The sequence below is a fragment of the Phoca vitulina genome, unplaced genomic scaffold, assembly GCF_004348235.1.
Source record: "Phoca vitulina isolate PV1807 unplaced genomic scaffold, GSC_HSeal_1.0 scaffold90, whole genome shotgun sequence".
Taxonomy (NCBI): Eukaryota; Metazoa; Chordata; class Mammalia; order Carnivora; family Phocidae; genus Phoca; species Phoca vitulina.
In genome coordinates, this window is record NW_022589793.1 from 1222136 (window position 1) to 1248807 (window position 26672).

The 26672-nt window shown below is 42.0% G+C and overlaps 1 protein-coding gene across 1 annotated transcript; it reads right to left on the reverse strand.

Annotated features, from left to right (window-relative positions):
* Nucleotides 1–26411, reverse strand: CDR2 (cerebellar degeneration related protein 2). The gene is made up of 5 exons (XM_032396293.1): nucleotides 26329–26411; nucleotides 17978–18090; nucleotides 2783–2931; nucleotides 2360–2524; nucleotides 1–1094 (listed from the first exon to the last, which is right to left on the reverse strand). Exons 1-5 carry the CDS (start codon nucleotides 26405–26407, stop codon nucleotides 230–232), a joined length of 1371 nt encoding a protein of 456 aa, XP_032252184.1. The 5' UTR covers nucleotides 26408–26411; the 3' UTR covers nucleotides 1–229.
* Between the last annotated feature and the right edge of the window lie 261 nt (nucleotides 26412–26672).

Consider the following 26672-nt stretch of genomic DNA (forward strand, 5'->3'; position numbering starts at 1 on the left):
GAGGCCAGTCTGTCGTGGGATTTCCTGAGGAGCTTAAATGGAACTGGATTATAGAACTGACACCAGCAGCCACCTTCTTTCCCCACTGCTGTTCGCAGCTGCTAAGTAAGCCAAACAACGAGGCAAACGTCATGAGCACTATCAGGCTGTGGGGTTTACAAACACTTGTCGGAGTGGGAGAGAGAGGTGAAAGCAGACAGACAAGTTAGTAGTAGAGCTGGAGGTTGAATTAGGAATGAGAGGAAAGAGATCGGTATTTTGTTCTCTGTTCATCTATTTCCTGCTTAGTTTTCCTGATGCAACTAAAGATCTCCTTAAAGAGCGCTTTGTATTCCGGAGGTGCCGTGGTGGTGGGGGAACTGACGGGCTCCGGCGTAACAGAGGCTGGCTCCCAGCTGCCGGTGCCGGGCTCAGGCTGGGCGTTCGTCCCCGCCAGATCTTTGGCCAGAGCCCTGGAGGTCTGCACCGCCTTGTGGGACAGGGAGTCCTCCTCCTGCTGGCACTTCCTCAGCAGCTCCTCATACTTCACCTTCAGGGCACTGTACTGAGTGTCCACTTCGTGCAGAAGGGAGATGCCCCTCTGCTTCACGGCCTTGGCCCTCCGGATGCAGGTCTCCTCGTGGCCCCTCACGATGTCCCCCCCCGCCAAGCTGCTGAGCACCGTCTCACTGCTGCTGCGCTTGAGAGGCTTCCGGTGTGCCTCCGGCAGTGGCACGCACATCTCCTCTAGCAGGCTCTGGCTGTGGTCTTTGAAAGGGAGGAACAGAGAGTCTGCCACCAGCTTCTCGACGCCGTTCACAAAAGGGTGCTCCGGCTGCCGCATCTGCCGCATCTCGGCCACCTCAGCCTCCAGTTCCAGCGCCCGCGCTCGGTAGGCGTCCGCGGCTCCCAGCTGCTCTTCCAGCTCACTGTTCTCCTTGAGCACAAGCCCATACTCCTCCTCCAGAGTCACCCGCTTCTGCCGCTCCAGGCTCAGCTGGGCCTGCAACATTGTCACTGTTTTCTTCAAGTGCTCATTTTCTTCTTCATCGGGGCTTTGCTGACTTGGCAAGGAAGTGATCTTCTCGGCAAACACATGATCATACACAAAGTGTCTAGAAGAAAAATGGTGAAAAGAATATATCACCAAAAAAAAAAAAAAAGTATATATGTTACACAGGTCAACTGGGAATGAAAAGAGGGAGACTGATTTTTTTTTTTTAACTCAGTATTTTTGAGGAACTGTGACAGTGATCAATTTTTTGCCTATTCTACATTAGAGCAGTGGTTAAAATGAAACTGTGTAAGGCTAGCAAATAAACACACGTGAGAAAACAATTTTGTGACTATTTTTTTAATCATTAAAAGTACTACAGAGGGGCACCTGGGTGGCTCAGTTGATTAAGCGTCTGCCTTCTGCTCAGGTCATGATCCCAGGGTCCTGGGATTGAGCCCCACACTGGGCTCCCTGCTCAGCGGGGAGTCTGCTTCTCCCTTTGCCTGCCGTTCCCCCTACTTGTGCTGACAAATAAATAAAATCTTTAACAATAAAAAAAATAAATAAAAAATAAAAGTACTACAGAACACTCATTCTCAAAGCCCAGATATATGACTGATACATGTCAAGGAAATTAGAAAGGCTCAGTGGTTCTTAACCTTGGCTGCATATCAGAATCACCTGGGCAGCTTTTTACCAGCACTCAGAGATCCTGATTTAGGCCTGAGGCACTCACTGGTATTTCTGTTGAAAAACTCCAACGTGACTTGATGAACAGTCAAGGTTGAGAGCCTACCAAATGCAGAAGCCAGTAGCTCTCCCGTGCAGAGTCCTAGGTAACTTTTACCTGTGTTTATTTGTGTGATGATTTGTATCGGCCTCTCCCTGAGACTGAAAGTATGAGGGCAGGAACTGGGTCTATTTTGCTTACCACTCCTCATGTCTGGCATAGCACCTGCCATATAATAGGTGTTCAAGAAGTAGTTCTTAAATATTCAGTTTCTTAACTCTAAAGTATAAAGGCATTTCTGTAGGAAAAAACTTGTTTTATTGAAATCTCGAGTTTTTCCACTCTAATGTGAAATACAACCCCAAAACCTGTAGTCTATCAGAAGTACTACACTTTAATTTAAACTAAGACCTAACACATGAAAAGCACTGAAATGAATATTCCCAAGGCTTTTAAAAATAAATTTTTGCAGAATTACTAATACCCAAGAACTCTATCAGTTGTATGTTTAAGTGGTTTTGCTCAAACCACTGGTAGTCTAATTGCCAAGTAGCATTCATAAAAGGGTACTTTTAATCTACTGGAGTCCAGAATGTGTCACGGACGTGAGATGCTCCCCTGCTCATCAATGCCCTAGAAGGGCAGGCTCTTACTGGCGGAGGTCGTACAGCTCTTTCAGACACGAGAAGCTGGGTGCCGATTTCTCCTGGTCACATTTCCCCTGGCTCCTCCTTCCTTGGCCAGATGACTTCAACTCCTCCACTTGGCTCTGGAGGTGATCAATGTTGGTTTGTAGGCATTCGATTGTTTCGGTCAGACTATGAGGAACAGACAGAAGCCATTTGCTGCTTGTCATATTAAATTAAGGGCATAAGCAGTGAGTAGAGATTAGTTGCCAGCCACTCAAACTGGGCTTTCTTAATTGGAAAGGACTTCTATTTAATCTCTATTCTCCATAAAGAATTAAATTAAACCGTACCCCATACTGACCCAAACCCACTACAGCCACATTCTCTTCTAGTTTATACTAAATGACTTCCCCCTAGGGCTTCCTCAATGGATTCTAGAAAATTTACCTCAGAATCTTTTGCTGTGAGGCCTTGCTGTCAGCAACTAGCTTTTGATTTGTTTCTTCCAGTTCCCTTGCTGTGACATCTAATTGCTCATAAACCTTTGCATGCTGTTCATTCATCTGCCGTAGAAGCTCCACCTGCTTGGTCAGATACTGTAAGAGAAAATGATTGACCAGGTTATACATTAAACAGACAAAATACCGGCAGCGTTCTAACACCGACTCTCTGATTCTCTGACACCAACTGGGTATCCTACAATTCAATTCTGACACTACCTACCTGTAGTGATGCCACAGGTTAGAAGGGCTCGGTCCCATACCACTGTCCCACTTCAGACACCAGCTCCAAGACCCAGAGACCACCTGCACTGCTTCTGACCAACCAGCTGCAAATTTGAAGGTTTCCACAATCTCCCCTCAGGTTCAATAATTCACTACAATAACTCACAGAACTCAGGAAATCACTTTACTTCCACCGACTGACTCAGGAAGAGCCACATGGGAGAGATGCACAGGGCCCAGTATGGGGGGTGAAGAGTAGTGCCGAGCCGCCACGCCCTCTCCAGACGCACCACCCTCCCAGCACGTTCGTGTGTTCCTTGTTTCAGGGTTTTATTGAAGCTTCACTACATAGGCATGACTGATGAAATCACTGGCCACGGTGACTGAACTCAATCTCCAGCCCCTGTCCCCTCCCCCCACAGGCTGGGGGTTGGACTGATGGTTCTAACCCTCTAATAACATGGCTGTATTCCTTCCGGCAACCAGTTCCCATCCTATCACTCAGGAAATTCCAAGTGTTTTAGAAGCTCTGTGCCAGGAACTGGAGACGAAGATCAAATACATGATTTTCATTATATCACAATACCACAGGTTTATGTGAAGAAAAACTTTAAATCCCAATTAAAATACTTGTCTAATAGGAAATAAGTACAGGCCATCCTTTATATGCTTACTTTTCTTAATGCTTACCAACATCCTATGTATGAGGCTGGTCTACTCTTACAAAGCATAATACATGCATAAAATTAATAATTCAACAAGAAAATCTAAAGTGAGACTGACAACCCCAGAAGAGAAAAAGCAATGGAACACATGATTGATGTTTAAGCAAAAATACCATGTTTTACAGAAATAAAGCCTAAAGTAGAGAATTTTAGATGACTTTTTGCTTGGAAAAAGATCAAATTTTCTTTTCCACATAAGCCATTCTGGACCAAAAATTAGGGAAAATAACATTAATTTAACCAGAAAGAGATATTTAGCTTACTATGATTCAAAGACTCTTGTTATTTTTAATATTGTGAGAGTGTTATCACCATAATCCTCCTCATTCATGAGAAATTTGCCAGATTATTCTGGTAATGCTAAAATTGCTTTCTAAATGGCCAAGGATAAAGGGGAATAATCACAGTCTTCATGACTCAGTGTTAAATTACATTGATTCCTTCTCCTACTCAACTCTACCAGAAGACAAAGAAACACAGTATATATTTCAAATGAAATATTCATAATATTTCCCTGGAACACAACTAGAAAGAGGAAAAAAGGTAGGTTCGAAGCATCACCAATGATCAAATGGTAATAGACCAAAGACACAGCTTTAAATTCATTCTATCATCTACCTACCTACCTACCTACCTATCTAGGCTCCATGCCCAGTGCAGAGCCCAATGTAGGGTTTGAACTCACAACCCTAAGATCAAGACCTGAAGAGTCGGACACTTAACTGACTGAGCCACCCAGGTGTCCCAAGACATGACTTTTATTTTTTAAGATTGATTTATTTATTCGAGAGAGCATGCATGCACACAGGGGAGGGGAAGAGGGAGAGAGGATCTTAAGCAAGACTCTGACCTGAACGTGGAGCCCAATCTCACGACCCTGAAATCATGACCTGAGCCAAAACCAAGAGTCAGACACTTAACCGACTGGGCCACCCAGGTGCCCCAAGAAAAGTGTTTTTAAAGTCATGTCTTGGGTACCTGGGTGGCCCAGTCAGTTAAGCATGCGACTCTTGATTTCAGCTCAGGTTGTGACCTCAGGGTCGTAAGACTGGGCCCTGCACTGGGCTCCACGGCTCAGCGCAGTCTGTTTGGGATTCTCTCTCCTCCTCTGCCCTTCCCACTTGCACTCTCTCTTTCTCTCAAATAAATAAATCTTAAAAAAAAACAAAAAAAAACACCCACTTTTCTTGGGGCTTTTTATACAACTATACAGTTGATCCTTGAACAACATGGGATTAGGGGCACCAACTCCCATACAGTCGAAAATCCATGTGTAACTTTTGACTCCTCCAAGACTTTAATAGCCTACTATTGACTGGAAGCCTTACTGATAACATAAACAGTTGATTAACACATTTTGTATGTTTATATGAATTACATACCATATTCTTACAATAAAGTAAGCTGGAGAAAAGAAAATGTTAAGAAAATCATGAGAAGGGGCACCTGGGTGGCTCAGTGGGTTAAGCGTCTGCCTTCCTCTCAGGTCATGATCCCAGGCTCCTGGGATCGAGCCCCCCCCTCCCAAATCGGGCTCCCTGCTCAGTGGGGAGTCTGCTTCTCCCTCTGCCCCTCCCCCTGCTAGTGCTTGCTCTCTCTCAAATAAATAAATCTTAAAAAAAAAAATCATGAGGAAGAGAAAATACATTTACACTACTGTTCTCTATCAGAAAAAAATCCTTGTGTAAGTGGACCCACACAGTTCAAACCTGTGTTCTCAAGGGTCAACTGTACAACTGTATTTGCAAAGCTAACAGACTTCTTTCAAAGAATGTGCTAAATGATTTTCAGTGGGCTCTTTAAATGACAATGTGGCAGAGTTGAATAAAAGCTTATGTGACCTTTTTAAAAATCTAGTTATGCAACTTGGTGGCAACGTGTTGAGAAAACACTTAACTCTCATTACTTCAACTTTCTCATCTGAAACTCTCGGGGCCAAAAATGTTTTTGGAAAGTTCTTTAAATTTTAGAAAGACAACATGGCACACACACCATACACTTTATAACATCCTCAGTGAGGTATGGGCAGCACCCTGTAATTGAGCGTTAATATTTCTGCATTGAAAAGTATGAATAGGGGCGCCTGGATGGCTCGGATGTTAAGTGTCTGCCTTCGGCTCAGGCCATGATCCCGGTCCTGGGATCGAGCCCCCCATCGGGCTCCCTGCTCCTTGGGAAGCCTGCTTCTCCTTCTCCCACTCCCCCTGCTTGTGTTCCCTCTCTTGCTGCGTCTGTCAAATAAATAAATAAAATCTTAAAAAAAAAAAAGTATGAATAAGGGTTATAAACAGCCTCACACCATCAGTTCAGGTCAGGGTTTGCTGCTAAATGAATTTGCTGCAAGCTTAAGAAAAAAATAATCTTGTTTTACAGAGCCTTTTGGGTTCAGAATTGAAAATAAGGGGTTGTGGATCGATGACTAACCTATCTTGTAGGACTTAAAGTATTGAATAAGGTAAGTGAGCACACACCAACCACAGTCCCTACAGAAACTTGTGTTTATTCTTCACTCCCTCAACACCCACCAGCTTCTCCTAGGAGTAGGCCCTTAACCCTGCCTCTGGCTAGCAATGTCAGAGCAGGTTCCTGTCACTAATGGGAAGGTGTTCAATCTCTTAGGAACAAAGGTTTAGAATACAGGAATACATACAATAGGTACAGAAATTTCACAAGCTACTTTTATATCAAGTATATAGGTCTCAAGTATTATTTGGGACTGATTGACAACAACTGAAAAAAGGCTAATGCATAGACCAGACACTAATTATTAATTTACGACGAGCTGTCTCTGCCCAATGACTGGAATATTCACATCCTCTTAGGACACACCTGCCTCGTAAAAGGCAAGTGAGAGGTCAATTCCCACAGAAAACTTTTGGTGGGCACAAGATCAAAGAAAAGAGCCTGGTGGGAGGCAGCAGTAGCTAAGAGCATTGGCTCTGGAGTTAGAATTTGGTTTGAAGTTCTGCTTCACCACTTCTAACCGGGTGACCTTTGGCAAGTAGCTTAATTTTTCTCAGGCGAGATTTCCTCATCATCTATCTCACAACAGTTGCTGTAAGGTTCAAGTGTGTGAAGGGTTCAGCATGGCGTGGGCATATGGTAAAACTGCTCAGTAAGAGGCAGCTACTGTCATCTTACCTACAGTTATAGTTCAAAAACTTTGAGTGTGCTAAGATTCATCTGGGGGCTTTATTAAACTATGGGAACCTGGGCCCCTTTCCTCTAAAATTCTGAGTCAATGAGACTGGGGTAGAGCCAGCACTCTGCATTTTCAGCAAAACCCCCAGGTGATGTCAGTACAAGTGGTCCATGGATCACACTTATTAGAGAAATGCTGATCTTGGACATGGAAGTCTCCCTTCCCCTAAACTAATGTCTCCTTCTCTTGGGTCCAGGAAGCATCAGCATTCACTTGGATCAACAATGATTCTTTTTTTTTTTAAGGTTATGATCTTGCCTATTTATTTTTATTTTATTTTATTATGTTATGTTAATCACCATCATTACATCATTAGGTTTTTTTCTTTTTTTTTTAAAGATTTTATTTATTTATTTGACAGAGAGAGACACAGCAAGAGAGGGAACACAAGTAGGGGGAGTGGGAGAGGGAGAAGCAGGCTTCCTGCTGAGCAGGGAGCCCGATGCGGAGCTCGATCCCAGGACACTGGGATCATGACCTGAGCCGAAGGCAGACGCTTAACGACTGAGCCACCCAGGCGCCCCACATCATTAGTTTTTGATGTAGTGTTCCATGATTCATTGTTTGAGTATAACACCCAGTGCTCCATTCAATACGTGCCCTCTTTAATACCCATCACCAGGCTAACCCATCCTCCCACCCCCCTCTCCTCTAGAGAACCCTCAGTTTGTTTCTCAGAGTCCATAGTCTCTCATGGTTCGTCTCCCTCTCCGATTTCCCCCCCTTCATTTTTTCCTTCCTACTTTTGTTTTTTTAACATATAATGTATTATTTGTTTCAGAGATACAGGTCTGTGTTCATCAGTCTTACACAATTCACAGCGCTCACCATAGCACATACCCTCCCCAATGTCTATCACCCAGCCACCCTATCCCTCCCATCCCCCCACCACTCCAGCAACCCTCAGTTTTTTTCCTGAGATCAAGAATTCCTCATATCAGTGAGATCATATGATACATGTCTTTCTCTGATTGACTTATTTCGCTTAGCATAATACCCTCTAGTTCCATCCATATCGTTGCAAATGGCAAGATGTCTTTTTGATGGCTGTGTAATATTCCATTGGATCAACAATGATTCTTAAGCTTAATGTTTACCGTTTCCCTCCTTAAGACTTAGTTTAATTGCAGCTCTTCACTAAGACGAAGCGATATGATAACTGTCCCAGCAGCCTTCTTTACCAGCTCCATGTCATATGTTCTTACAATCACACTTCCCCACAGTAACACATTAGCTGTCTTGACCTTGTGTGCTGCTTCCTCAGTCTACCCAAATACGGACTCTTTACACTTTACAAATAGCTAATTTTATCTACTACGTTTTTAAAACTTTTTATTACAGATAATTTCAAACATATAAATGGGAAAAAGTGGTTTAATGAGCCCTCATCTATCCATCATCCAGTTTCAACAATTATCATCAATCTTGTTGCATCTCTACTTTTCTTCTCTCATCTCCAACCATTTTAAAGCAAATCCAAGACATCTTAGGTCAGATATACATATTCATATATTTCTAAGAGAAAAGACTTTTCATTTTAACTACAATTTTAATCATACCTAAAAGAACCCCAATAATCCCTTACTATCATCTATTTGTGTTTCAATGTAAATTAATTATTTTCCCAACCGTCTCTTAAGTGGCTCTTTCAGCTTCACCAGGTAGCTATTGATTCATCCTTATTTCACACTCAGCGTACCTTTACCCTAAAATTGTGGAGTTGTCTCACTCTAAGCAAGTTCCCCTTTCCTTTCAGGGATGTGTTTTTCCTGGGTGGTTCCATCTAATCCAGCAGTTCTTAACCTGAGGTCCACAGACAGAACTGAGAGCATCTGCGAATTTGAATGAGGGAGAAGTTACATCTTCATTTTCTCTAATTTCTGACACTTAGCACCTCCTTTGATTTTGAATGGAGGCAACGAGCCATCAGTAGTATGAGGGTGTACCTAGGACTTCATCACCAACAGAAATCACAGGTATTTTCATATCATGTGAAAGTGATTGCAGAAATCTTGATTTATTGGTTATACTCATCACTATTTGAAATTAGTTTTTAGATTGACAATTATATCTTGGTATTTAATCTATTAATAACAAAACATATTTCCATATCACACATTTATTTTTTCAATATTTTGATAGGCATTTCAATATAAGAGAGTCCCTTTTATTCTATATATTTTAAGAGGATCATCACAGACCTCACCAGACAGCCAAAGGGATCTATGGCACAAAAATGGTTAAGAACTCCGATTGTCCTTTAGGCCTCTGTTCAAACATAACCTCTTCAGAAGCCTTTCCAGACTACCCTGTCTCAAGCAGCACTCCTCCCAAGGCACCTTATTAATTTCCTTCAAAACAATTAGCACAATAAACAACCAAAGTGTTTGTTAGTGTCCAGTCTTTCTAACCCTCCTTGAAAAGGGAAGCCTATTCTCTCTCTAGTCCATTTAGCACAATTCCTGACATAGTAGGGATTCAAAAAATATTGGCTAAATGGCAGTTTTTTTCTTTCTTTTAAGTAGGCTCCACCCCCTCATGACCCTGAGATTAAGGGCCACATGCTCTACTGACTGAGCCAGCCAGGCCCCCCAAAATGGCAATTTCTAGACCTCTATTCACAACAGCTTATCGTGCTCTATACCACAACTAAGACTGCTAAAATGTTGAGACTTAATTGAAAGATTCTAAGAAGGGCTTTGGTTATAACCCTCTTGGGAAAAGGTCCTAATAGCCACTAATTCCTTCCCCTCTTTCCCCATTTATAGACTTGTCTGTATTTATTCCCACGGCAGATACCTCCCAGTAATCTGAAAGACATAATTCCTACCAGCTATTATGTGGGCCCAAAATTGTTGCCCCCTTTTATTTATTTAAAAGATTTTATTTATTTATTTGACAGAGAGAGAACAAGCAGGGGAAGTGGCAGTCAGCGGGAGAGGGAGAAGCAGCCCCCTCCTGCCCCCGCTGAGCAGGGAGCCCGATGTGGGACTCGATCCCAGGACCCTGGGATCATGACCTAAGCCGAAGACAGGTGCTTAACTGACTGAGCCACCCAGGCGCCCCATTGCCCCCTTTTAAAGATATAATAATGTTCAAATTAGAGTTGTGGCCAATATAAAGGAAACAAGTAAATATGCAAATAAAGTACAAAGGGGCTACAGCAGTCCCCCCTTATCCACTGGGGATACATTCCAAGACCCCCAGTAGGTGCCTGAAACCATGGATAGCTCTGAACCCTAAATATATGACTATGTTTTTCCCCCTACACATACATACATACCTATGATAAAGTTTAATTTATAAATTTGGCACAGCGAGAAATTAATAATAAAATGGAACAATTAGGGCGCCTGGGTGGCTCAGTCATTAAGCGTCTGACTTCAGCTCAGGTCATGATCCCAGGGTCCTGGGATCGAGCCCCACATCAGGCCCTCTGCTCTGCAAGGAGCCTACTTCTCCCTCTGCCTGCCGCTCCCCCTCCTTATGCTCACTCGCTGTCAAAAAAATAAAAAAAAATCTTAAAAAAAAAAATGGAACAGTTATAGCAATATGCTGTAAGAAAAGTTACGTGAGTGTGGTCTTGCTCAAAAGATCTCATTGTGCTTATGATGACGTGAGATGATAAAACACCACGTGATGAGATAAGTAAGGTGAGTGACGCAGGCGCCATGACAGAGTGTGAAGCTACCAGGGACCTTCTGACCATGCGACAGAAGGAGAATGAATCATCCGCTTCTGGATGGGGGCTGACCACACAACTGAAACTTCGGAAAGTGCAACCACAGACTTGGTTGTATTTAAAAAAAAAAACAAAAAACACTACAGTAAGTCCCCTCGTTTGATATATAAACCTGTGATAAAAACACAATGAAACCATTTATGAAGAGTTTATGATGTTTTGATCTTAGAGGGCCTGGCTTTAAGGACAATCTAAAGAATGGCAGGGAGCTTGTTTTCACATGGTAGGAGTTTAATCTTATTATTATTAAATCAAAACTAATCAGAAAAGCCCTTTACTCCTCCATCCAAGAATCTGTAATAGGTTACCTAACAAAGAAGTCTGACTAACTTGGTCAGCAACTTAAAAGAAAAATTATTAGCTCTCTCAGCAAGTAGTGATATAGGGCCAGAGAATCAGAACTCTATGTGGTCAGACACTGCTTTAATGCTTGGTCTCCAAAGTTTCAAATTAGTATTTATCAAATTTTTTCTGAATGTAGAAGGAAATGGGTTAGTTGATTTTCTACCCTTCATTTAAAGGCACAGATACGCTTCTAATGTTCTGGTTTTCTTCATTCAGAATCTTTGATACACAGCCTCAAATGAATCTGACAGGACTGCCAAGATCCCAAAATTCAAGTGCCAAAAACCGCTCAAGTACAAAAGCATCTGTCATAGTAAATAGCAGAAAGGGAGACATTTAAGCAAAACATGGGGAGGGGAACATGAGAATAGCCAAAAACACAGACAAAAATGTCAATTTTATAGGCCAGAGTATCAAAGTTTAAGTTCCATGAGTTATTGCACACGTGTCTTGGAATTTGTGTAGGATGCCACCTTGACTAGGAGTACAAGGTTCAGGTTGTGCACAAAAGCTATAAATAGGTCACCTTAACAACTGAGGCAAACCTTTAAAAAAGAAAGGAAAGCAAGATTATAGTAACACCTATTTGTAATTGCAGAACCTTGACCTGGAATGCAGGAAAAGACAGACACAACCCCAACTAAAAACACGTAAGGAATGGAATGGAAATTTGGCTTTTAGGCAGTGTTGGGATTATCCTTATATTAAGGATTACCACCCAAATCCTCTGAATTTAGTATCAAAATGACCTTCTACAATACTGAAGAAATATTTCCTATTACCTTTGAAAAACCTCTTTCCCCTTAATAAAATATTTTATTTTCCCTGTAGGAAATTTTAAGGGTGAAAAAAAGGGCATGAATATGAAAATAAAAACCATCTATAATATAATATCACCATTAAAAGCTTGGCTTGTTCTTAAGACCAATTTTCCAGTAATTGAAAAGGATTTATTTTTTTTCTAAATTAAGATTCTTTCATTACTAAAGTTCTAACACGGATAAACTGTGCAACAATTTATAGTCTAAAATACATACACTTACATAACCTCATCCCCCAGAACAACCCTGTGCCAATGTAGAGCAAGCACTCTTACCACCATTACACAGCAGAGCAAACATGGTTTGGAGAGGTGATTCACATGCCGAAAGTCTCTAGCTATTTGCCACAGAATCGAGGGCTTAAACCTGAATCTTCTAATGCTGAAGCCAGAGCTCCTTGTATCACCTTAAAAAATCTCCAGAGGTGGATGGGCGCCTGGGTGGCTCCGTTGGTTGAGCGACTGCCTTCGGCTCAGGTCATGATCCTGGAGTCCCAGGATCGAGTCCCGCATCGGGCTCCCCGCTCAGCGGGGAGTCTGCTTCTCCCTCTGACCCTCCCCCCTCTCGTGCTCTCTCTCCCGTTCTCTCTCTCAAATGAATAAATAAAATCTTCAAAAAAAAAAAAAAAAAAAATCTCCAGAGGTGGAAACCCACAGTTTAGGAATCATTAGAAGTGCTCTGCAAATTGTTTATCTGTTCCTCTCTTAAGCTACTGATTTCAAGGGGGGCGCCTGGGTGGCTCAGTCATTAAGCGTCTGCTTTCGGCTCAGGTCATGATCCCGGGGTCCTGGGATCGAGCCCCGCATCGGGCTTCCTGCTCGGCGGGAAGCCTGCTTCTCTCTCTCCCACTCCCCCTGCCTGTGTTCCCTCTCTCGCTGTAACTCTATCAAATAAATAAATAAAATCTTAAAAAGATACTGATTTCAAGGGGTGCCTGGCTGGCTCAGTTAGTAAAGCATGTGACTCTCACATCTCAGGGTCATGAGTTCAAGTCCATGCTGGGCACAGTGCCTACTTAAAAAAAAAAATAAAGGATACTGATTTCAACAAGTATTTATTGATGATCTACTATGTGTGAAAGACCATGGATAAACACAGCAACAGCCTTCAACGTTGCAATGGGAAATAGGTGGGGGCTGGAGGGGGCTAGAACAAATCAATAAACATACAGTAGAATATTGATAAATGTAGTAAAGGAAGCATAAAATGCTTTAAAATTTCCAAGGAAGACATAAGCTCTTGGAACAAGGGATGCCCTGAAGACCATACTACTTTAAGTGGTAGTGACAAGTCCTGTAGGAATAATGCAGGTTTCCAAGGAGAGATGCAACAAAAACATTAGGCTGTAGGCTTGCTTACATGATTGTAGGAATCTTTAAGAGAATCCGATTATGTCTGATGGTGTCAGATCTCATTACTCTCCAAAGTTTCTCTCCTCCCTCCTCATCCAGGAGAGAAAAACTTGCTCTGGAATCTTGAAAAATTAGACGATTCACATCAACACCGAATAAAAGTCATACAGGCTATAGGCATCTCTGAAGCTAATCATTACTTTCAATAGTTTAATTTCTTTTTCATTAAAAACAATTACTAAGGGGCACCCAGGTGGCTCAGTTGGTTAAGTGTCTGCCTTTGGCTTGGATCATGATCTCAGGGTCCTGGGATGGAGCTCCACAGCAGGCTCCCTGCTCAGCGGGGAGCCTACTTCTCCCTCTCTTCTGCCCCTCCCCCACTCGTGTGCACACGCACGTTCTCGATCTCTCTCTCAAATAAAATCTTTAAAACAAAACAAAACAGGGGCACCTGGGTGGCTCAGTCAGTTAAGCATCTGCATTCAGCTGGGGTCATGATCCCAGAGTCCTGGGATCAAGCCCTGCATCGGGTTCCCTGCTCGGTGGGGAGCCTGCTTTTCCCTCTCTCTCTGTGTGCGCGCTCTTTCTCTTTCTCTCAAATAAAATCTTTAAAAAAAAATCACTAAAAAAATACTGATCAATTTTTATGAGGATTATTTGAAACCCACTCAGAGTCTTTGAAAGCACACTTGTAGTTCTACTTACAAAATACCCTTGACAGTTTCCTAGTTGTCTATTTCTATAATGCCTATAACATGTCACAGTTTGGGGGATTTTATCCTAGTATTTTTGCCAGTTCTGCACGATTCTTTATCCACTCTTAGTAGTTTGTTCCAGTACTATTCTTCTGGATTGTCTCATTTCAAATTTTTCTGGGTGGTAGGATAAGGGCCGACTTTCTGGTTTTCAACTATCTTTTTCTAACTTTAAAAAAATGATCATGTATTACCTGTCTAGTCAGGAAAAGTCCCAATAAACATTCTGAAAAGTTAGTTTAAAACTTGTATAAGTGGTAAAGTTCAAACAGGCTAAACTAATCTAGATGTTAGAATACTGGTTAGTGGGAGTGACAACTGGCAGAACTGATAATGTTTTCATTTCTTATCTGGGTGTTGGTTGCATCAGTACATTTACTTTATGAAAACTCATTCAACTATATATTTAGGATTTGTGCTTTTTTTCTATATGCATATTTCAATAAAAAGTTTACTTAAAAAACAACTGACATAAGGTTTGAATTAAAGAAAGAGCCCTTATAAAGCTTAGGGGGTTCCTGAAGGTTACAATAAGAAGCACATAATGCAAGGGTCACCTTTTAGTAGGGAATTAGTCTCTTTGGCTGCCTGCTTCCTTTTATAAGAGCATCAGGCTTTCCTTGTTTTAGACTGTTGGAAGTCTACGTTGTGACTTGTGAGTCTGCACAGGAACAGATGTGACCTGAGCAGGCAAGAAGGCCAGTTTGTGCTGGGGGTGTGGGGGGTGGGGGTGGGTAGGGTCTTCTGGCTGGTAAGCGGGCTTAACCAGCACTGCCATTTCATCTCCCCATTTTGTCCTATCCTCACTGACTTTCATAAAGTGATTTATAAACATAAAGAAGAAAGCCAACTGCAATGGTAGAGAAGAAATCTATGAAAGTGTTGTTCTCAGTCAAAACACAGCTTTGGACTAAGAGTAAAATGTTGAATGCTACAATGCTTGGATCTATGAACTAGGGGGCTGCGTGCTCTATTATGGAAACAAGATTCATGAAAATGGTTCCGGAATATTCCAGATTAAATTTATTTGAATGGCTTATACATATATTTAATTTAAATTTATATTTAATCATTAATATCTGAATTGGATACTTCATTTCCATTATACTTTGCAACACCTTAAGGAAGACAATAGATGGTATAGTGTTATTTGTAGATTTATTTATTTTTTAAAGATTTTATTTATTTATTTGAGAGAGAGAGAGAGCGCACGAAGTGGCGGGGGGGAGTGGAGAGGGAGAAGGAGAAGCAGACTCCCCGCTGAGCAGGGAGCCCGATGCAGGGCTTGATTCCAGGACTCCAGGATCATGACTTGAGCTGAAGGCAGACACTTAACCGACTGAGCCACCCAGGCGCCCCTATTACTTGTAGATTTAGAGAATCTCAAAGATCTGTGGATTTTTTTCAGAATGTCAACAATCTGTCTTAACTGTTTAATCATCCTCAATACCACCGGGGGGGGGGGGGGGGGCGGGGTTGGAGAAGGTAGAGAATAAGTAACTTAGATCATAAAGCAATTGTGTTTGTGATCTCCTGTGGTAACAAACAGGCATCATTCTCTTATGTATGCAAATATTTGTACTTTTTTCATTTATACTTGGGAGATACTTATCAGTTATAGTATTCAGTTATAGTGATTTATAGGTGCTTTGACAGAAAACATCAATACCGTGTATTAAGACTATGTTTCTACCCAAATACAAATAGATGTATCTCACAGTATATGATAGTCTTCATGCATATGCCCTAGGACTGCTCTATGCAATCTTCTGATGAGTTGTAAAGCAAAGTCTATGACACAAAGCAGGTATGAATTCCTTGACCATGTATGATACTTAGCTAGTTTTAACAGTTGTTTTTTTTTTTTTTTTAAAGATTTTATTTATTTGACATAGAGAGACACAGCGAGAGAGGGAATACAAGCAGGGGGAGTGGGAGAGGGAGAAGCAGGCCTCCCGCCGAGCGGGGAGCCCGATGCGGGGCTTGATCCCAGGACCCTGGGATCATGACCTGAGCCGAAGGCAGATGCTTAACGACTGAGCCACCCAGGCGCCCCTGGTTTTAACAGTTTTAAAAACGCCCGGTTTTTCTGTATTTTTAGGTTTCTGGCCAACTGTACATTCAATTCTGGGCATGGCATGTTCTATGCTCTTTTGATACAGAATGTGCTAAAGATGGTAGCTGATGACTTTAATAGCATTATAAGATATACCTTCCTAGAATTATAAAAGTATATTTCTCACAGAGCCAGTCACATCATTGGCTTATATTCATAGATCCTGATGAAGGAGAGGATCTACTGGATACACACATCTTAACTACAGCTACTATGTAAAATTAAGGATATTGAGATTATGAATTTGCCTTATTTTATTTTTATTGTTTTTAGGGTGGGTGGGAAGGGCAGAGGGAGAGAGAATCTTAAGCAGGCTCCATGCCCACTGCAGAGCCCAATGGGGGGCTCGATCTCACAACCCTGATGTCATAACCTGAGCCAAAGTTAAGAGTTGGAGGCTTAACCTACTGAGCCACCCAGGTGCCCCACTCAGTAAATTCTGATCACTGTTCTAAGGTCTTTCACATTTTTTGTGCATAAGGACATAAGAGTCCTGTTTCTCATGTACCAATTTGAGGGGAAGGAGTTGTAATTTTAAGTGCAAAGCTTTTTTTGGGGGGGGGGGAGGTGTGTGTGGAGGGGTAGAGCATGGAGCAAAGTATTCTAATAGGACAACTGTTGGGTTAATATCCAAAGTTATCTTTATTTATTTTTGTAAAGTTTTATTTTTAAGTAATCTGTACACCCAACATGGGGCTCAGACCCACAATCCCAAGATCAAGAGCCACAGGCTCCACTGACTGAGCCAGCCAGGTGCTCCCCAAAATTACCATCTTTACAGTCAGGTGGCCTACACATAACTGGACTACTTGAATGGGATCATTTACAAGACGGTACCTTGCATTTTATTTTTTATTTTTAATTTTTTTTAAAGATTTTATTTATTTTAGAGAGAGAGGATGCGTGTGAGCAGCAGGGAGGGGCAGAGGGAGATGGAGAGGGAGAGAGAGAATCTCAAGCAGACACCATGTAGATATAGAGCGAGGAACCTCTTGGGGGCTCAATCTCACAACCCTGATATCATGACCTGAGCCAAAATCAAGAGTCAGATGCTTAACAACTGAGCCACCCAGGTGCCCCAGCATCTTGCATTTTAATGCCTTAATCTAGTATCTTTCATTTTAGTTTGCTAAACTAGGGGAATTAAGTACTCTTTTAATTTAAAAAAAAAAAATCTACCAAAAATGTAAATAAGATCATAGCAAGGAGAAAGAGATATCCATTTTATGATTTTTTTTTTTTTTTTTAAGTAAACTCTACCCATAACATATGGCTTGAACTTAAGACCCTAAGATCAAGCGTTGCATGCTCTACCCACTGAGCCTGCCAGGCATTCCTGACTCTCTGAATAGCACAAGAAGTTTAAACGCATTATGAAATCAGGTCCTACAACTTAAAATTTTTTCCTTCTAAACCCAAATTTAGGATGGTGTTTGGCAGTGGTTGGGGAAGGGAGTGAAAACAAGGAGGGACCCTCAACAGTGTGGCTAGTTGTTTCTTAAGCTGGGTGGTGAGTACACAGGTGTTCACTGTATTATTCTCTTATACCACTTGGCATATCTGAAATATTGCATAATTCATTTAAAAGAAAAAAGTAAAAAATGAAGTATAATATTCACAGCTTTATTGTACTTCACATACTGGTAAATACTGGGCCATTTACTTCTAGTACACTTCACCAAGGTGAAAAGAGAAATTTCTTTCACTAGGCGTATGTTGCGAAAGCATAAAGAAAACAGAAATCAGCCTCCCCACCCTCTCCAATGGTTCTTTGAAAGTTCTATTTTAGCAGAACATGATTGGTCAATAGCAGCAACATGCCACAATTCAAAGTGTAACTCTCTTAGTGAGTAAATTACCTCAATTTCCTGTAACTGCTCCTGATTGGTTGTGTACATCTGCTGAAGAGAATCCTCCAACTCTGTGTTCCGATCCAGTAATGTCTTCCCAAGTTCAGCAGCAAGTTGGAGATCTAGCACAACAAGTGAATCTTAGGATAATGCAAATGATCTCACTTCAACATTTTATATAACCCAGTCCTTAAAATAAGAATGAATTAAGACCTAACCCAACACATAAAGTTTAAGTCAGATCCCGATGGAAGGTGGAATGGCACAGAAAGATACTTGAGTTCTACTTAAAATTCAGTTGAACTGGGTCCCTCTACCAGGTAATGTGTCCTCTTATGTACCTTTACTTGTAAGACTGAAGAAAAGTGATCCACTTTATGGAGATGTATTCACTGGTTCAGAAATGATCATTCATGGTAGTGATGTCTAACATCATAATTATCTGCTCATGGACTGGACTTATTCATATCCTCATTGTCTATTTTCTTTCTGGAGATCTTTGAGCCAAAGTATAGGTAGATCTTTCAATAGTCTCTAAAGTTTCCATGAAATCTGGCTGCTGTGAATTCAACTATCAAAGTAAAGTTTGTGTTATAGATCCTGGCCTCCTAAGGAGACTAAAAATTAAGTCAAAAAAGGGAAAAATACACCAGTAATAAGAACACTGTCTACTTCTCTTCATCTCGCTCTCCAAGATGAACAAACCAGATAAGCAGCGCAGCAACAGTTTTTAAGGTAATTACATGTCAGTAGCTTATACTTTGAGTTAGCACAAAACTATTTCTATTTTGAACCTCATTTTTCAACTCCCTCTCTTCTTAGGCATATATGTACATAAGACAGGATTTGTATGTATTATACCCAATACCCCAAATAAAAATTTAATGATACAAAAAAGGACACTAGTTCTAATATAGTAACAGAAATACCTGCATAGTAAGTTTCATGGGAGGCCCTTTAACATAGTGAGAAATGCACTGAATTGAGTAGGAAGGCCTGAGGTCCAGTTCTGACTACCATTTACCAGGTTAACACTTTCCATATGGTGACTTTAAAGGTCCCTACACTTGGTATTCTTGTCTAGAGAGAAGACGGTCCTGTCAATGTAAGATTGCGAAAATCAAATGAAATAATGTATAAGGGAGGACTTCAGAAACTATGCTGCATACAAAGTCCAAGTATTATTAGTATGCATTGATTCACAAATTAATGTTTGTATTGCTAGGCACTATGCTACTAAGCTTTAGCTATAGAATGGTGAATAAAATGGATGAAGTTCCTGTCATCCTGACACTTCCAGAGACTAATGGGAGAAGCCAGACAGCAAATAAGTAAATAAACTTCCCAACATGATGAACACTTTTCATTCATAAATGCATGCATACATTCATTAATACCAGACACCGTTCTAGGCACTAGGTATATAAGAGTGAACTTAGCTAAAAAATTCTCCGCCCTCATGAAGCTTCTATTCTATTGGGAGAAACAGCATGATAGAATATAAAAAAATAGCAGTAAGTGCTAAAGAGGAAAAATAAAGTTAGGGGGCTATGAAGAATGTGGATGTGGAAGGTTGACCTTTAAGAACATGTGACAAGGGTGACATTAGAATCAAGATGTGAAGGAACTGAATAAATGATCCCGTAGATCAATCTAGAGGACCAGCATTCCAGGCAGAGACAAAACAAGTACAAAGGCTCTAGGAAGAAGTGTGACTGGAGCTAATAAGGAGGCCAATGAGGCCAAAACAAAGTGTGTATGGGGGGCAGAGACGGTGACAAGTCAGAGGGGCTCTAAGCTCTAAGGCCAGCTTGTGTAGGCCTACGAAGGTCAAGATTTTGGCTTGACTCTGAGTGAAATGGAACCCAGTGAAAGCTTCTGACAGGGTGAGTGGCTGCTATGTAAACAGCCTGCAAGAGACAAAGATGGAAGCAGGGTGACAGGAGGATGCAGCAATCATCTGGGTGAGAGATGATGGTGGCTCGGACTACACTGGCAGAAATGGAGAGAAGAGGTAGGAATCTGGATACAGTTTAAAGCAGAGCTAAAAAGAATTATCAACCAATTAAATATGATGTGTGAGAAAGAAAAAAAATAGATGTGGTAATAATGAATAAAGGATCTGTTTTAGAAAGGGACGTCACAAGGAAAGTCTGAGGGGACATTTTAGCTGAGGCTTGAGGAATGAGGATCTCGCCATATAAAAAAGCCACACAGAGGCACTCCAACAGGAAAGAACTTGGTATAGTCCACGACCCGACAAAAAGTCAGTGTGACAGAAGCATGAAGGGGAGAGTGGGAAGAGATGAAGCTGGAGGGTAGGCAGCAATCAGAACATGTAAGATTTTAGCCCATGGTAAAGAATATTTAAATTTTATTCTAAGTATGATGGAAAGTCATTTTGCTTAATGTCATATAAAGTATTTATTATGGAAAAATATTTATTATGAAAACAGGGAACCTCACTACATATGCTCTTTAAACAATTTTTAGAGGTTGACAAACAAGGTTTTGCATTTACTCATTACCACCGATATTAAAACAGGTTTAACCTAGAGAAAGTGGTAAAAGAAAAGCCACAACTTTTGTTACCTGGTCCTGTCCATTAGAGTGCATAATTAGTATTCTACTTAGTTTTCCCTCATTAAGAAAAAACAAAGCATCAAAACCTACCACACACCACTCCAGCTGATTTTAAAACATTACACCCATTTATAATAAATCTATATATGTTGGTAGACAGGTGTTAAGATACATTCTCTTGTAATTTTTTTTTTTTTTTTTAAAGATTTTATTTATTTATTTGAGAGAGAGAGAATGAGAGAGAGCGAGTACATGAGAGGGGGGAGGGTCAGAGGGAGAAGCAGACTCCCTGCCGAGCAGGGAGCCCGATGCGGGACTCGATCCAGGGACTCCAGGATCATGACCTGAGCCGAAGGCAGTCGCTTAACCAACTGAGCCACCCAGGCGCCCCACATTCTCTTGTAATTTAAATATTAATGACGTCAATTAACGTACTTAAGACTTGAGATAACAAGTCTATGAAATAACATCTTCTATTCACAAGGCATAGAACCTTTACAAACAGCTCAAAGCATTTAAGAGATATTAATCTATCTTTTCAAGGTATTTAGCCTGGATTTTCAAATGAGACAATGTGAAGCACAAAGATGCTAACTGACCTGACCAAATCTACATGGTGAGTCACAGCAAAACAGAAACTACTGTCAACAGGTTCTAACTTCGCAGTCATCATACTGAGAGTACGCCATCTTTACATGGGGAGGTCCGCATACCTCTTTGTTCAGGTAGGGAGTAAATTTCCCGTTGAGGTACTTAATCTTTTCACTTGTTTTTATAGATGGCAATGAGAAATCAGAGTTGAGCTACTTGGCTTTTATTGCCCGCTCTGCCAGTGAGAGCACACACAATCCCAGGCAAGTTAATATCCTGTTTTCATTAAATGCAAAAGGAACTATGCAGATGCTCCAGAAATAATTATTTTGTACTCATAGGACATGTAATGTGTATACACAGCCCCACACAGAAGCCACCATGCTTATTTAAGACAAAGCATATAAACATTACCTAAACATTACTTAAGTCTCTCCTGGCCAGTTGTAAGGTGGTAATTCCTCACTGGGAAGGACCAGAGACTCACCAAAGGTGTTCTTAACTAGTGATCAAAACCTGAGGCAAACCCTCTTCCAGACTCAAGACTAACTTGAGACCATCTTCAACTATTTTGATTCAGTTATGAAACTATCTACTACTTAATACACAGCCGAAAAGAGATGCCAAGCACAGCAGTGTTCCAGTAAATAGCAAGCCGAAAAGAATTTGAGACTTGTCCTTATCTTAATCCTTATTTCCAGGTAAACAAAGCCCCAACCTGGTTCAGTAACCTGAAGTCTCAATCTCCTAAATATTTCATAGAAGTTTAGGATAGAATTCTGGCAAAACAAGTCTCAACTACAATTAAGTGTCTGTGAAGTCACACTGCGTAATAGGATATTACTTCATCTGTTAGTTTAAAGACAAGGGTCTTTTTTTGGTCTTAAAAAAAAAATTCATTTCCTGTTGTGTAGCATCTGGCTTCCATAACCAAAAGGAGCCAAAAGCTGGCAGTAGGCCCAAGAAGGGTTTCTAAATAATTAGTGGGGCGAATGGGAGAATGCTCGATGTCCTTTATATTTTTAATTAAGACACAAAAGGAAAGGAAACAATATAGTTTTGAAGCCTTATGCACCTGGTCATCTCTATTTTACAATAAGGATTTTCATTAAGAGGTTGTCTTTTCTAAATCCTAGTGAACTGAGCTAGGCAGCCACACATTTACTGCAGGCTTGAGAATTACAACCTACCAATACCTTCGTATGTTTAATATTTTCACTAATTAATCTTTGCAAGTGATAATCATCAACTTTAACAGTGTAAACTATAAGCTTTAAACAGTTACTCTACTCAGCCCTATGCCAAAGCAAAGGATAAACTCTGGCAGCGGAGTGATTTTTTACAAAGAATCTTTCTTCCAGAATTCTGAAACCTTTAAATTCCACTGCTATATTTTTATTTTACTGCAGTTTTCACAAACTATGAGGACAACACATTCCCATGGTAGCTGTAGTCTGCAGCAGTAATTCAACAACATTGGGGCTGAAAGCTTTTCCTATTACAAAATCAAATGTGTCATTTGGTGATGCTTCTGTGTAACTCCTGTTGCCAACGTTACTATAATTGGGAAAGCAAAAAACCTGAATATAAACATCAAGAAAAATGATGGTGCCAGTTTTAATGACCCTTCAACAATGATTCAGCAAATTAGTTGTACACATGGAAAATGTACTCATCATGAAAAGAAGTAGAACTATGAGGGTTCCTTTAAGATTTAATTTGCCGTTCCATATAGTAGGAATTTGAAACCTTATTCTAAGCTTGCACAGCTCACCAAATGACAATTATAATAGCAGCTGGACTAAAAGAAAACTCAGTTTCTGAAGTCTTTCCACCTTGTTCTCAGGGGCACACTTCAAAGCAAGCACCATCATTACCTGCGCAGAAGGCTCCTGCTGTCCCAGAAAGGATCTTACCCATAGAGATCATTGTCAGTATTCTTATTGTGCCAACTCAGCTCTCTGACAAAAGACAGTCCCTTTATCAAAGTGTTCTGTAAAAGCAAAGGGTTTTCTCCTTCAGCCTGTACAAGCTTTACATGTTTCTAACAAGGTATAAATGGTGGTCCACAGCCTTCCGAGGTTAGAATTTTTCAGCAGTTTTAATTTAAAAAAGAATTCCCCAGCAAACTTTGATATGGTCGATTTACTTAAATAATGCTTCTATTGCTAAAGAAAACAAGTTTGTAGTTTAATGACTTTGAGAACAGGACCTTAAAAAGTCTTTAGCAGCTCTCTCCAAAGAAGGCTTGTTCAGTAAAGTTAACAGTGAGGATGTTAAAAAACAAAAAAACAACAGGGGCCCCTGGGTGGCTCAGTCATTAAGTGTCTGCCTTCGGCTCAGGTCATGATCCCAGGGTCCTGGGATTGAGCCCCACATCAGGCTCTCTGCTCAGCGGGAAGCCTGCTTCTCCCTCTCCCACTCCCCCTGCTTGTGTTCCATCTCTTGCTGTCAAAATAAATAAATAAAATCTTAGGAAAAAACCCCAAAAACCAAAAAAACAACAGATGTCTGCACTTGATAAAATCCCATTAGATGTGCTTATCAATCTGTTTAACAGGACTTCCTCCCAAACTGTATTCAGCATCTAATATCTACTGAGGGCCTACCACGTGCCAGGCACTGTAGCTGGGCACATACCAGGAGGCAACATCTCCAGGCTTCACTAGTAAACAGATTCCTAGACTGTCAACTCCAGGAATAGGATCCTATCCTATCTATCCTATCTTGTGGATAGGCACTGTGACCCCAGTGCCTAGATGAATACCTGGCACAGACGCGATAATAAATTTTTCAGAAATTAACACACCTAAAAATTCGTTAGAGGTTTAGGTGTTCTTTAACATATAATTTTTAAAAATTGGGACAAAGATATCCTTTTATTCACAGTGCAGACTTCATTCTTCTACAGGCCATATTCACGAGTTATGATTGTTGGAATTTCACATCTACTCCTACTCCACGCACTTGGTTATGACATATAGGGTTATGTCAAAGTCCATTGTGATAACAGATGTAAAAGTCTTTTGAAAAGCAGAGAACAAATTCCAAAAGCAAACTGACATTAAGGAGGTTCGGACCTGTGCTCATTAAGGTTTCATTAAACTTGAACATCTGATGGCTTTGTTTTGATCAGAGGTTAAAGAGTTCCACATGTAATGCCAACATGTTGCATTTGTTTCCCATAGATTGACATCTTATAACTGGTTGTTCCTAACAACTTCCCACAGGGTGGAAGTGCAGTGTGGACTAAAGCACCTGATGGAAGAGAGCCATGAAAACAGTAATCCTGTGTGAGCAACTCAGTTCAACAAATACAAAAACTAAGCCTCTATTATGTGCTAAGTTTGCTAGATTTAAAAAAAGGGGGCCTGCACAGATCAATGCTTGCTAAAGAAAGATATTTAGCTTTGATTATACAAACTGCTTCATTTATTGTAGGGAAATGCTGCAATTGTGCAGTGGTTTCCTCATTAATCTTGGAGAAAGTATCAAACTAGGCCATCAATCCTTATGGGGAATTTTGAAAACAGGTTTTGTTAAAATATAAGACAAATTTGCCTGTGGACACTGAGAACACATGATGGCCCATACTGCAGTGCAGCCACTGAACAGCTTGGGCTATTTAAGTGAAATGGTGAACCGCTTTGGTTCAAGTGACTGTCCGCGACATATCAAAAATCACCTTTTCCCAAGAGTTGCTTGTACTTAGAAAAGGCAAACAAGACAAGTTATTCAAGCCTACATCCCCCCCCACCCCAAGTTCAGTGATTGCCATGAACCAACATCACGGTCATTTAATATTCAACTAAATGAGATGTTAATTTTCAGTGAAAGTTTAAAGCTGAAAAAGTTGCTTTTTACCGAATCGCAGAGACGAAGATGCCTGAAAAAAATTCCTAAGGAGTGTTCGGTATAGTGGCTAAGAAAGTTGGTTCTGAAGTTTGGAGTGGAAATCCTAGCTCCCCCAATAACAGTATCTATCTACTACGTCCATAGCTTGACGGGAGGACTAAATGAGCACCAGTGTTAAGAACCCACAAAAAGCTTCCCCAATTGCAAATTCCTGCTATTAATACGCAAAACAAGGTGGGGGCACTGGCTCCAAATTTGAAGGCTGCTCTAAGATTTCTCTCTGGAGACATCTTTGGCAAGAAATTTAAGGCAGGCCAGGATCTGAATGCCTGTTTTTAACTAAAAAGCTAGAGCGCAAACTGCAAGAAGTGGCGGAGGCAGAAGTGCCTCAAGTCACTTTCACTTGGCATCTGGTGAACTACGCATAGGCAAAAAAAAAAAAAAAAAAAATTCAACTTTCTAACACCCAACTGAAGAAGCTGTAAACCGATGATAAAGGAGAGAGAGGGTCTGGGCAGTGACTACGACTCCTCGTTCTGAGTGTGTGGGTTCAAAAATGCTGGCCTCGGGCGCCTGGGTGGCTCAGTCGTTAAGCGTCTGCCTTCGGCTCAGGTCATGGTCCCAGGGTCCTGGGATCGAGTCCCACATCAGGCTCCTGGGATCGAGTCCCACATCAGGCTCCCTGCTCCACTGGAAGCCTGCTTCTCCCTCTCCCACTCCCCCTGCTTGTGTTCCTCCTCTCGCTATGTCTCTCTCTGTCAAAATAAATAAATAAATAAAATCTTTAAAAAAAAAAAAAATGCTGGCCTCCACCCTTGACTCGAACGAAGTCGTTTGGCCGTTTTAGCCTCGCTTTCCTCATCTGGGAAATGGGGACAAGAGAAGTTCCTCTCCGAGGAATGGATGGAGCGGGTGAGGTGGGCGGGCCCGGCACGGTTCCTGCCACACAGCACTGCTACCCCTACCACCTGCAGCAGCTCCCACTCGGTTCGGGCTTGGGGGGCGGGTCCCCCGGAGGCGCTGAGGCCGCGGGGTGCAAGCCAGGAAGAGGCCGTCCCGAGCCTCCGAGGAATGCGGTGAGGATTCAACCAGCTAACCCGGGAAGCGCTCCCAACGGCACCCGGCCCACACGCAGGGATGGTGAGGGTCACTGCGCAGAAGCGGCCTCCCGGCGGGCAGGGCACACGGCCGGTGCCCACGCCAGGTGAGCGTCCGACCTTCCCGCACCTGGCGTCCGCTGGCCGCCGGCAAGAGCAACTTTTTAACGGTTTCGCGCCCGACAGCCTCCCCGGCCAGGCCGCCCGCCCGAGGGGGGGCGACCGCGCCCTCACCTTGCTGGAGGTCCTGGTGGTCGTACCACGGCTCGTCCTCCTTCATCTCAAACTCCTCCACTAGGTTTTCCGCCAGCATCTCGGCCGGCTCCTCCGGGGGCAGTGGCCCCCGCCCCCGCCGTCCCGCCTCAGCCGCTGCCCCGGGCGCTCCACCGGCTCCTCCGCCCTCAGCCAGAGCCGCCCTCCGGCGGGACGCGACGCCACCTAGGCTCCGCCGCGCCTCCTGACCAGAACTGCTGCCCGCTGCCGCCGCCGCGGGGCGGCTCACACCGCACGCCGCGGACCGGCTTCCCGACCCGCCTCGAGCCGCCCAACGGCCCCAACGGCTGGAGCTCCGGCACGAG

Bases quoted from the DNA above. Each gene is read 5' to 3' on its own strand.
- CDR2 (XM_032396293.1), bottom strand. From the start codon at position 26,407: ATGCTGGCGGAAAACCTAGTGGAGGAGTTTGAGATGAAGGAGGACGAG. The intron at 2,932-17,977 runs GTAATTTACTCA...TTTCTCTTACAG, and splicing joins AGCAGTTACAGGAAATTGAG to TATCTGACCAAGCAGGTGGA. The intron at 2,525-2,782 runs GTAAATTTTCTA...TGTTCCTCATAG, and splicing joins TCACAGCAAAAGATTCTGAG to TCTGACCGAAACAATCGAAT.